General features: G+C 37.1%; 1 protein-coding gene across 1 annotated transcript in view; it reads right to left on the reverse strand.

Annotated features, from left to right (window-relative positions):
- Positions 1 to 11,484, reverse strand: part of tnfrsfa (tumor necrosis factor receptor superfamily, member a) — a 28,712-nt gene extending 17,228 nt beyond the window's left edge. Inside the window, exon 1 of the mRNA XM_051878101.1 lies at positions 11,227 to 11,484. Coding sequence (XP_051734061.1) covers positions 11,227 to 11,256 — 30 coding nt within the window. The 5' untranslated portion in view covers positions 11,257 to 11,484. The remainder of the gene's footprint in view (positions 1 to 11,226) is intronic.
- Positions 11,485 to 12,713: the final 1,229 nt, after the last annotated feature.

Genomic DNA, 12,713 nt, shown 5'->3' on the forward strand with positions numbered 1-12,713 from the left:
ACAAGGTCTATTTAGTAAAAAGGCATAAAAAAAAAAAAAGTTTCAAATGAATAAAGAAGACAGTTCAATCATGTACTTACAAATTAAATTACATAAAATTATATTACAAACATAGTCATGTTTATTTCACTGGCCTTTGTGATGCAAACATTCAGAGTACATTAGCGCCCACATCCTGACAAAAGACATTGCCAGTTTAGTAGAAACTACAATCCCAATCCTGTCTGAATCATTACATGAAAAGACAGATCTTATACTAATAGTAACTCAAACATTGTTTAGAAAACTAATCTCAATTGGGAGAAAAAAAAAAAAAAATGTTTTTGTTGAACGGTGGTCTGGCTTTTATAAGCGAGTGCTGCTAAAAGTGAACTATTGTCTCCATTATCAGTGCTTCAAGACTATCCCGATAAAACGCTGGTGAACTGACAAAAGCGCCTCAGTAGCGGAGGGATGCGGGTCAGCCATGACCGGTTAGAACTAAGATAAGACCAGAACAAACTAGACGCAAACCGGCTTCCTGCTTTCCCAGGCAATTCATTTACACAGGAGGAAACAGCAGTGAAATCTGGTTCAGACTTCAAGGTCTGCACTCGGCTAAAATCAAACTTGTGCACTGCAGTTATCTCACAGAACATCCCTCACAAAAAATGACAAGGAACCACTCACACGCACACACACACACACACACACACACACACACACACACACACACACACACACACACACTCACAGCATCCAGACAGCCTGCGGTAGGATTTGGCCTGTAATAGGTGGTCAGGACGTAGACCAGCGTGGTAACCTTAACCTCCAGGATGAGAGTCCTCCAAACCCACAATCACTTTGCACTGGCAGCTCACCAGTGTGGCATGTTCAGACCAGAGGGGACGCCCTTTTCCTTCTGTCTGAGTGAATAATTGTTGAATATGGATGGAATGACTTGTGAGGATGATGTGGAAACAACTTGCAGTCTGACAAAAAAAAAAGCGACATCCCACGTATCATAAGGGAAGATGCCAGCATTTTCGGAAAGGGGTGTGTAACAATAGACTATTCGGTTTGATACACAACACAATGCTTTCACATTACATTAAACGAAGTCAAAATAGAGTTAAAATGGTACTTTTTTCATATGATAAGCAGTTAACAAAAAGTACTGTTCACTAAAATGCTAAATTTGGTATTACATCAGGAATTGACTTGAATAGGCTTGAAATTGGTCCTTCTTTCCCATGCAATTAAGACTAATCTAACATCACACAATTAGTTAGGGCTAATCAGTCTTACTTTTCAAATTCAAATGAGACCAATCTACCTTTTATGTAACTGACTTTAAAAAGTTATGACCAGTTTCGAAGAGAAAAATTAGATGACTAACTTTTAAAGCCTGGGACACACCAAGTCGACATCAAACAACTACTGGCGATTAAAACGCTGAATGTGTTGTCGCCTCTTGGCCAAAAAGGTGTGCTTGAACACACCAAAAGAATTAAAGACGACTGTCAACTGGCACATGCGTTTTGCGCCTGCATGTCAGAAAATATGTGTCTTTATCAGCAGGTATCAATAGTCTGTTTTCGTCATTCAAAAAGGAAACCGCAACTAAGACTGCAGATAAACAAACCATTTTGAATATCAATCACGCTAAATATCAATTAACCATTTTGAATAAATGCTAAATATCAATTTATCCACGATAAATTGTTGCATTTTTGTGTTGCGGTATATTTTGACACAATACATGGTTACACCACTATTTTCAAGTGATTGAGCTGGAAATAAAAGAGACAAACCAGAAGTCTTACCCATAATTAAAAGAAAAACAAGTGAGGGTTGACCCTTAACCTTGGTGGCTACCCAAAAGCACTCCTAAATGCTATTTATGATTATTGAATGAACAGCAGAGAAAGAATGAATGAGTTGTATAACTGGCTGACCACCAAAGTAAACGTAACTGAGAGTGGTGGTCACACAAAAGCTCATGAATGAACTGGTTAATGCCAGTGGTGGCATACAATAAACAACCACAGCACACAACAGTTCAAAGAAACCTTTGGCCTGAATGAAAGCGCTAAGTGTGCTGGCTTCCTTCGCTACGGTTAAACAATCGCGTTTACAATGCTGGCTGCCAGGTCTAAACTATTAGGCGAGAACATGAAGTCTGTATTGTTTAAAAGTGCCCGTTTCCACATGTGGACGGGCAGCTGTATGTCTATCTCTCTCTGTATCTCTTTCATACACACACACACACACACTTCTGCCACAATCTTGGCCAGTTGACAATGGGGTCTCACAGGTTTTATTGTTTAGAATTACAGTACGATAAGGGAGTCAGTCATTCACGTTTGCCGCGTGTGTGTACGTGTTCAATTAGGGCTACATCCGCACTACATGCTGTACAGTGCGATTCATTATATATGATGATTGAAACTGGCGGATGGGCAGGAGTTTTTCCCGGTAAGTAACAGATGATTTCTATCTGGGCTATCAGTTAAGGGACGACACACCGTTCTTCATTATTTCCAGTGGTCCGGAACAGGAACCTTATGGAATCATGTGCCTCACATTATCCACAGATTCCAGTGTTTTACGCATTACACTGACAGGATGCACATGATAAACATGCTGCACAAAGACTCAAGGAAAGTGAAGAAGAATGATTGATGTTTTTGAATTATTGAATGTTTTTCTGTTGTAAACATGATTTAAACCCAAACCACCTGCATAAGCACCATGACTGAAAAATAATAAACATAAAAACACCACCAGCCTTCTGGTGTTATCTTCTGGTGGTCTATATATATATATATATCAGTGGCGTGCAGTGGTGTTCTGAAATGAGGAGGCAAATTTTTTATTTATTTATGAATCAATGTAAATTCATGTGCATTACTCTTAACGTTGACACATCTTCCTTGTTAAATGAACATTACTTTACATTACATCAAAAAAGAAAAAAGAAACCAAATACAATTCTATTTTGTAATTTTACATTAACAATGTATTGTAATAAATGTTCTATTTATCAAAACCAAGTCAATCTCATCAAGGTAGTGTTTTAAGCATTTCTACATTCATTCCAAAATAAATTATTATTGCCTTTAGTTATTAAACAACATATTTTATTTGTGTATTGATGTTTTTCTTTTTAATAGTCAACTAGGCCTATTTTGGATCATCGTTCATGCTCCGGAAACACCGTCTGTCACAGACACGAACTGTATTTTTAATTTCACCAAGCTGACTGCACTAAAACCCCCCCGCAGTCATCGTGTTTTCAGTTCATTTCAAGTTTGATTTTGACGTGACATAAAGCAGTGATATCTAACTGGCGATCTGTTTACTTACTTTTCGATTAGTCTTCCCATTGACGCCCTCATTTGTTCATTCAAACTGACGCGCGGAATGTGCACGTAAACAAGAGGCGGGATTTATCGCACAAACCAATCATATCCAATCATAACCAATTACATCCAATCATAGCGCGATGGAGACATTGCCTCCTCTCACGTGACTTTCCCCCATTCATTCTCAATTACCCCCCACAAAATCCACCGCACGCCGGGGGTCTGATGGTTTTCTATGAGAGAAAAGGGAGGCATGACTCCTGCTGTTACTTTACCTCTGGGTGTCGCTGTTGGGTAGTGTTCCTTAAGAAATACGAGTGACTTGCACTCTTTTTAATGTCATAATTTGTAATATTTGTGCTGTTTTATATGTAATATGGATTATTTTTTCATCTTATTTTTTTTGAGGAGGCACTGCCTCCCTTGCCTCCTCGGAGGAAACGCCCCTGATATTATATATATATATATATATATATATTATATATATATATATATATATATATATATATATATATATATATATATATACACACACACACACACACACTACCATACTATTTAAATATATATCTCATTTTGCTACAGTGAGTAATAAAGAAAGTTATGCACCAATTTCAAATACTCAAATACAACAAACCACCAGGCCACTGTTCCTTTAAGGGGGAAAAATGAAAGTAAATCAGGTAATTCATTGCAGCAAGTTTTCACCTTTGTAATAGATTTACGGGAATGAGATCACAAACGCGCAACTCTGCAACATATGCAAAAGTGCTTTCAAAACAATGCATACTACAGTGAGATCACTGCTGCCCTTTTGATGCAATACGGCAGTCACACACATACTGAAACTTGTGAACTCTACCTAAACCACAGATCATGTGCAGGCACACACACATATACACACACACTAGCATCTGGGGTATGAGCGTGTGAAAATCTGTAAATGGCTCCTCTCGGGGAACACAGGAAACAGTTAGACAATGTGGAGGCTTCATTTGGAGTTCAGCTCCATGCTGGGCCACAGAAACACACGCACACAATCTTTAAGAGGAGCAAACTCTACAAAGTTTTGGTGACAACAAGCTGCACAATGATTTACCAGCCATCTAATCCTTTAAATAATGCAATATTTTCTCCTAAAAACGCCACAATCCCAAACCACATATCAATTGTTTTCGACCTGCTGATACTGAAACCTCCAGCCCAACGAGTGTGATTACATAGTCCCGTGGAGATGATGGGGGGGTTCAACCAAACCCTCAGCCCAAGATATCAGGCGGGCAGCCTGCTGTCCTCAGTGTGCGTGGGAGGATATTAATAGTCAGAGAAAGCCACGACAGCACAGCCTTCCACATTTCAGATTTCCTGTGGCTTTTCTGTCTTCTGTTAATAAAGAGTGCAGTGAATAGTGACCAGACAGGACTGTCCTAATCTCTTTCCTTTAGAAAGAGGAAGACAGGGTGAGAGAGACAGACAGACAAAGACAATGTGAATGTAGAAAAAAAAAAGTGATTTACAGTGCACTTCCTGTGTAAAACCACATCTGTGGTTCTGCACAATATACGAGGTACAACATGTTGTAGGGAGACAAGTTTACCTTAAAATGACTGACTAATCATTTAAATTCCTTATTTTCTTCCCAAACAAACTTTTATGTCTTTGAACACCCTAGATTGCATGCTTCATGTCTTGTATTACTAGTTTGGGCCCACAGGCAGAACATCTAAACTTATTTAATAAAGGTTTATTCAATTTACCTAAACTGTGAGGCGTTTTCTTTTTTTGACAAGCAGCAGAACTTCATTAGGTGGGAAAATGAGATAAAATGCCACAGATTGAGTCAGAAAAGTTGTATCTTAACAACAGCCGGAGTAAAATAACTTCTAGGCCCCCTTGCCAAATTTAATTACCATTAAATATTTCCATTTCTTCACAGCCCTTTCCATGGAAACATCAGGAGGTAAATAGCATGACTATGCGTCACAGATCAAAGTCTCATCCAATGAAAAGCTTTAAAGCTTGGATGACTCAGTGTCTCTTCTCTTTGTATGACAGCCCCATTGATTATCAAAAACAGGTTGAACGAGTTTCAGAAAAGCTTTATTAGAGGTTACAACCACCTTTGCTCTTCTCAACAAGTTAATCTTCAAACTACTGTATTGTTATCAAAGGAAAAGATGCGTCATTAATGTCAGCATTAATACAAACAACACTGCACAAACAACCTGTTTGAGCTCATAGGAAACAAGATTAGCAGAGCCAAGTGGTATATGAATTGTGCAAGATGGCATTTTAAGCCTGAAAAACATATTCCCATGACATTAGGCCAGTGCCACGCTGAGTTGCCCCACTCATTAGACAGCCTCAGCTCAGTGAGCTCACATCAGATGGAGGCTTTGTGCCGAATGCCTTTCCCATCACTCACACAAGCAGGAGGTTCAGTGCCGGCCGCTGCTTTTTTACGCTGAATGCATTCTTTGACCTATTCGAGATGAACATTAATTCAGGCATCTACAAATGTCAGACTAAAGTAATTCTAGAGCTGTAAAGGTGTTCAATTACACATGATTGGAATAAACCGCTTTTGATTTAGAATAAGGTAAAATAAAATATAAAAAATAAAGATATTTAAAATAAAACAAAAAGTAAAAAAGTAAAAGTAACATAATTAAAAGTAAAATAATAATAATAATAATAATAATAATAATAAAATTTAAAAAAATAATCTGAATCTGAAACTGCCTAAAATTTAGTTTGAATGGAGCCTATGAAAAATCATTGGGAAAAAATCCAGGGCTAGAGTTTTAACACAAGCCTCTAACCACAATATTTGAGAAATATAGTGCTACCTTGCAAGCTCTACTTACATTTAAAGGGTTAGTTCAGCCAAAATTGAAATTTCTGTCATTAAATACTCACCCTCATGTCGTTCCACACCTGTAAGACCTTTGATCTTCGGAACACAAATAAAGATATTTTTTAGAAATCCGAGGTTTTTTTTTTTTTTTTTTTTTTTTAAATCACATTCAAGGTCCAGAAAGGTAGTAAAGACATCGGTAAATAGTCACGTGACTACAGTGGTTCAACCTTAATGTTATGAATATAGTCGGCGTTCTGACGTAGAACCTGGAAGCGCTGCAAAGTAAATAGCGTAGGAGAATGACGGGGAGAGAAGAAATTGTTGAATAAATTTGTTATTTTTGTTTTGTTTTTGTGAACAACAAGTAACATAACATTAATGCTTCATAACATTAAGGTTGAACCACTGTAGTCACGTTGACTATTTTAATGAAGTTTTTACTACTTTTCTGAATCTTGAATGTGGTAATTACATCGCTTTCTATGGAGGATAAAAAAAAAAAAAAAAAACTCTCGGATTTCATGAAAAATATCTTAATTTGTGTTCCGAAGATGAACGAAGGTCTTATAGGTGTGGAACGACATGAGGGTGAATAATTCAGAAATTTAATTTTTGGGTGAATTAACCCTTTAAAAAGTCTTCATCATTTAGTGTTTTTCTATTTATAGAACCTAAAAGAGATGCACTTTGCCCCATGACATCAAAACCAAGATAAAGTTTTACAGGAATACTCATACACACCGCAAATGCACATGGAAAACATCTGCAAGGTGTGACCAAGCTACAAACTGACACTATTATCCATCGACTTAAATGAGACATAACACCCTCCTCTAATTTCCTACATTCAAGCACACACCCTAATTTAAGCGTGTTTGACACAGTGGCAGGTTATCCAATCTGAGATTCACCTGTGGATTCATGCGAGGAGAAGACATAAGAATAAAAGAGCGAGAGGGTGTTGTTTTCAAGGAGGAGGATCACCAATGACTGTTCAATTTTAAGTCAAACCGATGGGTAATTATTGTTTGAAGACACTGGATAGGGGGTACATGTGAACACACACATACACACACAGGAACAAACACACACAGAAATGCACACTATTAGCGTTTTAACTGGAGTCAATGGGGGTTGAATAGAAGCGAAGCTGAATAGCAGGCACATTGTAATATATGTAACACATCTCTCGTTCAGTCACTGAATCTGGGTGCAGTGACCTGTAAGGTGTGGCTACCTTAGACATAAATGAATCACTGACAGATGCCTCCCCTTTCCTGGGAAGAGCTAAATGGCAAAAGAAAAAAAAAAGCCTGACCACAAACCCACATGCTATCAAGATGCTTTCATTTCAACTGCAGATAATCTTTCATTTCGTCTCCCACTACTTGAACTTTTTAAAGCCACACGACTTCAATATATGTCACAAAGAGGAATAAGCTGAAAATGTTGCACTCATGATCTTATGACTCACAAAAATCATATGAATTCCCTATGTGAATGGATTTTATTAACATTAAGTTTTTAGGTTAACATGTATATGAATGTATATAACTTAGTATATAATGTAATATATATAAGTTTTTGACTATTTTTAAACAACTTTTTGCCTTGATATTTTGAGATATAATTAATTTTGAAATTTTAATAAGTGTTAACAATGAGATTATGTGGTTTTTATAATCAATTAACACTGCTTTTGTCATTTTTTACAAGATGGACAAAATTTGTCAGCAAAATTTGTCACATCAAAATTTCGGTTTTACCGAATGACACTTTTGGTTATACCGAATGATAAAAAAAAAAAAAAAAATGCTAACAGGCTTATATCTAGCTAGCTTTGAACAATCAAACATTTTATATTTAGTACATGTTTTTAAAATATTATAACATTTTCCATGTTTTATAGCGGTTGTACCAAATGACCTGATGTTTCAGGACATGCGTTTGAGCAAGTGAAAACATGAATTTTTCAAATAGTTAAAAGAGAGTTAATTACTTTGCTTCACGACCATGTGGTCCTTTGCAGGTGTCTGAATGATGTCACATCCTGTCACATGATACTGACCGCAAGACTTGATCCAAAATGGTCCCTTTATATTGGTTACTCCGAATGACATCAATGAAATTCATTTTTCCGGACATTCTTTCTCATAACAAAGCAACGACTTCTACACATAATTTTAATACTTACATACTTTGGATGTCATATCTTTGTGTTTGATTATTATTATGGCCTCTGGACAAAAAAAGGACCCATCACGTCATTGACCCATACATATTAATTGTGAGACTGTGGAAAATTGTATATGTCTCACAATTAATATAATAATACAAATATGCAACAAATATTTAAAGAATAATTTTAAAAGCTCCACGCATAGTGATTAAAAATAGCGATGTTTAAATAAATAGTTTGAAGGGAGCCTTCCCTAAAGCATTTCATGTCAACCTCTCCTATCAACACAACAACATCCTTAAATAATAGCCTCAAAGCTTGAGAACAGGATAAATGTGCTTCTCATCTCAGTATAAACACTTCTGGGCCTTGTTTATTGTGGGTAGTCTACAGCATAGACTAAGAAACAGATATGGCATGATTTCTAACACACACACACTCACACTCCCACACATCCACATCATTCTGATTACTCTGATAATGAGCGCTGCATTTAATTGCATCGCGCAATCTTCCCTCTTCCTGTCTCCTCGTAAATGTGGATTCTATAAACATCTGACGGTGGAAAGTGGCTTTAAAAGGCTCCTAACGAGCAGCGGGATGTCGACTCTGCTCTGGAGTCTTTCTTGTGGATCCCGGGGTATGCAGCACATGTCCTGTTTGGATTTCAGAGCCACTCGGAGAGATACCGTGCACACTTCCTGTCCATGCCCACACCCTGGAGAGCACACTCCGATAACATCGAAGGAGTTTGAGAGGGTAAAAAGAGTCAAGAGGGAGAGAGAGATCTGTGCACAATGTGAAAAAGAATCCCAAGAAATCTCAAGAACAAAAGGAAGAGTATGGAAAGACACAGGGAGAACGGCCCCCTGCTCCGACTGTATGCAAAATGTTTGTGACTGTGGGTGGAAAGGGTATACAAAGATCTGATTCCTGTCACTGCCATCTGTGTTGACAGGAAGTTTACAGTAGGAGCCGTACGCCTCCGTTCACCCCCTCCCTATCCGCTCTCACTGGCCCAGGAATGTGTGAGCTATGCAGACTGGCAAGGATGAGCTATCTTCATCTAGTAAGCAGCCAACCAGAGAAGACTCATAACTTAGCAAAGTTTACAGCATGCATAAACAGCCATGTTGCAAACAATCTCTGCCCTGTCATTTCAATAAACAAATACGGGCTTCAAAGTAGGGTGAGTTCACCTGGGGCTTATGGGAAAGAGAGGTTGTTAAGGCAAGAATCACTGTAAGATTAGCTACTACTTAAGATGGTCATCACTCCCTTGGCTTTGATGATTTAATTATCTAATTAACTGAATGCCCAAAATGCTACTTTATATTACAATGTTATTACATAATACACGCATTTCACTTAAGTTCAATACAACAACCGTCATGTGTTATTTCAATATTGAGGGTCGCTGCATTAAGGAACGCTGTAGTTTTAAGTTAAAGACACACAGGTATAAGCCGAGTGTGACTTTGGACTTAAGGGAAAGTTTTAAAGGTGAGTAAAGGCATTCAGTCAGTGAAGCGTTTTTATAGTGCCACTTTTGGCAGCGCAGAGCTGGAAAAACCAACAGAAGGGCAGTGAATGGCTCTTTCAATGTGGAATAAACTTAACACTGGCACTACTCTTAGAAAACTCTCACAAGACAAGGTTCATAAGAGAAGACTGAACTGCTTTTCCAGCTGAGATAGACCAAAAATCGGTCTAGTTGATTGATTGATTTATTTCAGATATTTCCACATCTTAACTAATAAATGCCACTATTTGGTGGACCTTTAAAAAATAGCACCAAAAAACAGTATTCACCAAAAAAAAAAAAAAAAAAAAAAAAAAAAAATTAATTATTTAATAATAATAGCCATTGATTTTATGTGATGAAAGTGCATCTTAACAAATACATGTAACCCAAAAATGTAGATTAACATAAATATTGCAAATTACTTTATTAAAAAAAAAAAAAAATCTATTGCTGTAGTATTATTACTGGTAATAGTAATTATTATTATTATTATTATTACTAATAATAATTATAACATATTCATAATGCATATATGTATTGTTGTAGCCTAATTATTGTGTCAAAAAGCAGAAATGAAAAAGAACTAAAATCAGTTTGCATCTTATTGGACACTCAAACATGTTATAAAAAGTAATATTGTTTAATCTCTGCAGTATATCATAAAATAAATCCTAAAAACACCCATATTATAGCTGTGCTGTGCCTCAAAACTTACCTAGACAGCACTTTTTGTCATCTTAGGTACACTGAACGCTCAAAAATGTTGCCTAGGTAGGCAGCTCACTAGGTTGAGAGACATGAATTTCAAAACTACACATGGCTTGTACTACACAAGGGTGTATTAAATGTATTCAGATATCATAAGATCAAAATCCTATATAAAACAACACTCCACTAATATTTATAAATCTGAATTTAATCTTAGTTTCTCAACTTTGTAACACAAAGTAACACCGCGCCAAGTATGGCCAGTTTACTATGACAATGTTCATTAACACTACCAACTTTCATATTTGTGATCAAACAAGCATTTCACATAAAATTAAAACGGTAAAAAAAAAAATACTTAACCCGAGCCAATTTAGAATAAAATGCACTTGCTATGTATCGAAAAGTCTGATAACGCATAATCATCGACACTGACTGTAACATTTAAAGCGTTATGGCCAGTAACACCAGAAATTTACATTCACATCCCCGTGAATCCATTACAAGCACAGAATAATAGTGAGCCAACAATAAAATAATCCAGTACATTGAAAATTACACATTGCATAACAAATCTACAACCAACAATACCCGTAAGATTTCTTACCATGGCTATCATCGTTGTGGATTTCTCCATCCTATGAGGATGGCGTGTTTTTCCGAGTTTTCCAACTACTTGTTGATCCCTTTTACACTCCGGATACAATGTTTTGAGACCAAACTATTAAAAAACAAGTGACAACAGAAATCAAAATACATCCAATGTTTGACGGCCTGTCAAAAACGAATCATTTTCGGCTCTCGGCTGCTTTCTCATGGAAACGCGGCTGGTGTAATGCGACGCTTCTCTCTGATCTATGAAAAAGTTAGATACGGAGCAGCGTGACGTCATTTTACATCCGCCTCATTGACCAATCAGAGAGATGGAGTCTCGACTAATGAAAGAGCCGTGATTTACTGTACTACTATTGCTGAGACATTCCTACAGTTCGGTGCCTTTTGAACCTCTAATACAAGTTATGGCATTTGCAGTCTTACTTTAATGTTACATTTCACTTGATAATGATTAGTGGGCTTTTAAAAAGGTTAACTTTTTACACACTGAATTAGGCTAGGTTACAGGCAAATTTCTAATGACTTTATAAAACCTTACTCTGACAATTATACAAATAAGGCAAATTTAATCAACGTAATCTTGTTCAGTTTCCCCTCCTCTCACAAAAATAAAGTAAAAAGCCCCATGTTTGCCACTGTGTAGGCAAACAATGTTTCATTAAGGGTGGATTGCCGCCCCCTCTACCTGAACACACCTAATCGGCCGTTATAAATTAACAATTTCATTACAAAAATGACTTAAGAGGGTGATACAAGGGGAATTCTGCTTTCAGCACAGAAGGCACAAGGTAATCCTTCATGCCAAGCGTCTGATGCAATGCACAAGCATTGTGAAATCAGGCCCTCGTGACCGAGTGATCTGCTCCGCTTCATTTGTGACTCTGAAGGTGTGCATACAAAAGTGATAAATGGCCTTCATTACAATGGTCACAAAACACAGGGTCTTAAATGGATGATTACTGGAATGCTCAATGTTGGTTTAGTAGAACAAAAGTGATGTGGTCTCCTGCTTATTCATGTCAGACTCATTGTGTGCGGTTTGTGACCTCACTACCAAAGATATACTGTGTAAGGCGTTTAGGCTCAGAAAAGTATCTGCCCTATTACAAATTATTAATTGTTATCTCATAGGCTTAACTGAATCACCATTTACGCTCATAAACAATAACTTTCCATCAAGATTGTTATGCAAATAACCTGTCTGATGTGTTTTATAGCACTGCTGAAAACATTAAAGCGATGAGGTAAACTTCAATAAATCCGATGTTGCTGTCTTTCTCCCCAGGGCTGTTTTTCCAGTTAATTGTACTCCTGTTGTTAGAAAACAACTTACCATGTAATATGCATAATCACATAGATTTGCAAGGCAAATCAGGTTTGGGATTGGTGTACTACTTGGAGCAGTGTTCAACTGATTGGATTCTTATGATTTGAATTCACACATCATACAGTATATAGTCAGGTTTGACATAGATATTC

This window comes from Ctenopharyngodon idella, chromosome 21 (assembly GCF_019924925.1).
Source record: "Ctenopharyngodon idella isolate HZGC_01 chromosome 21, HZGC01, whole genome shotgun sequence".
NCBI classification, from domain to species: Eukaryota; Metazoa; Chordata; class Actinopteri; order Cypriniformes; family Xenocyprididae; genus Ctenopharyngodon; species Ctenopharyngodon idella.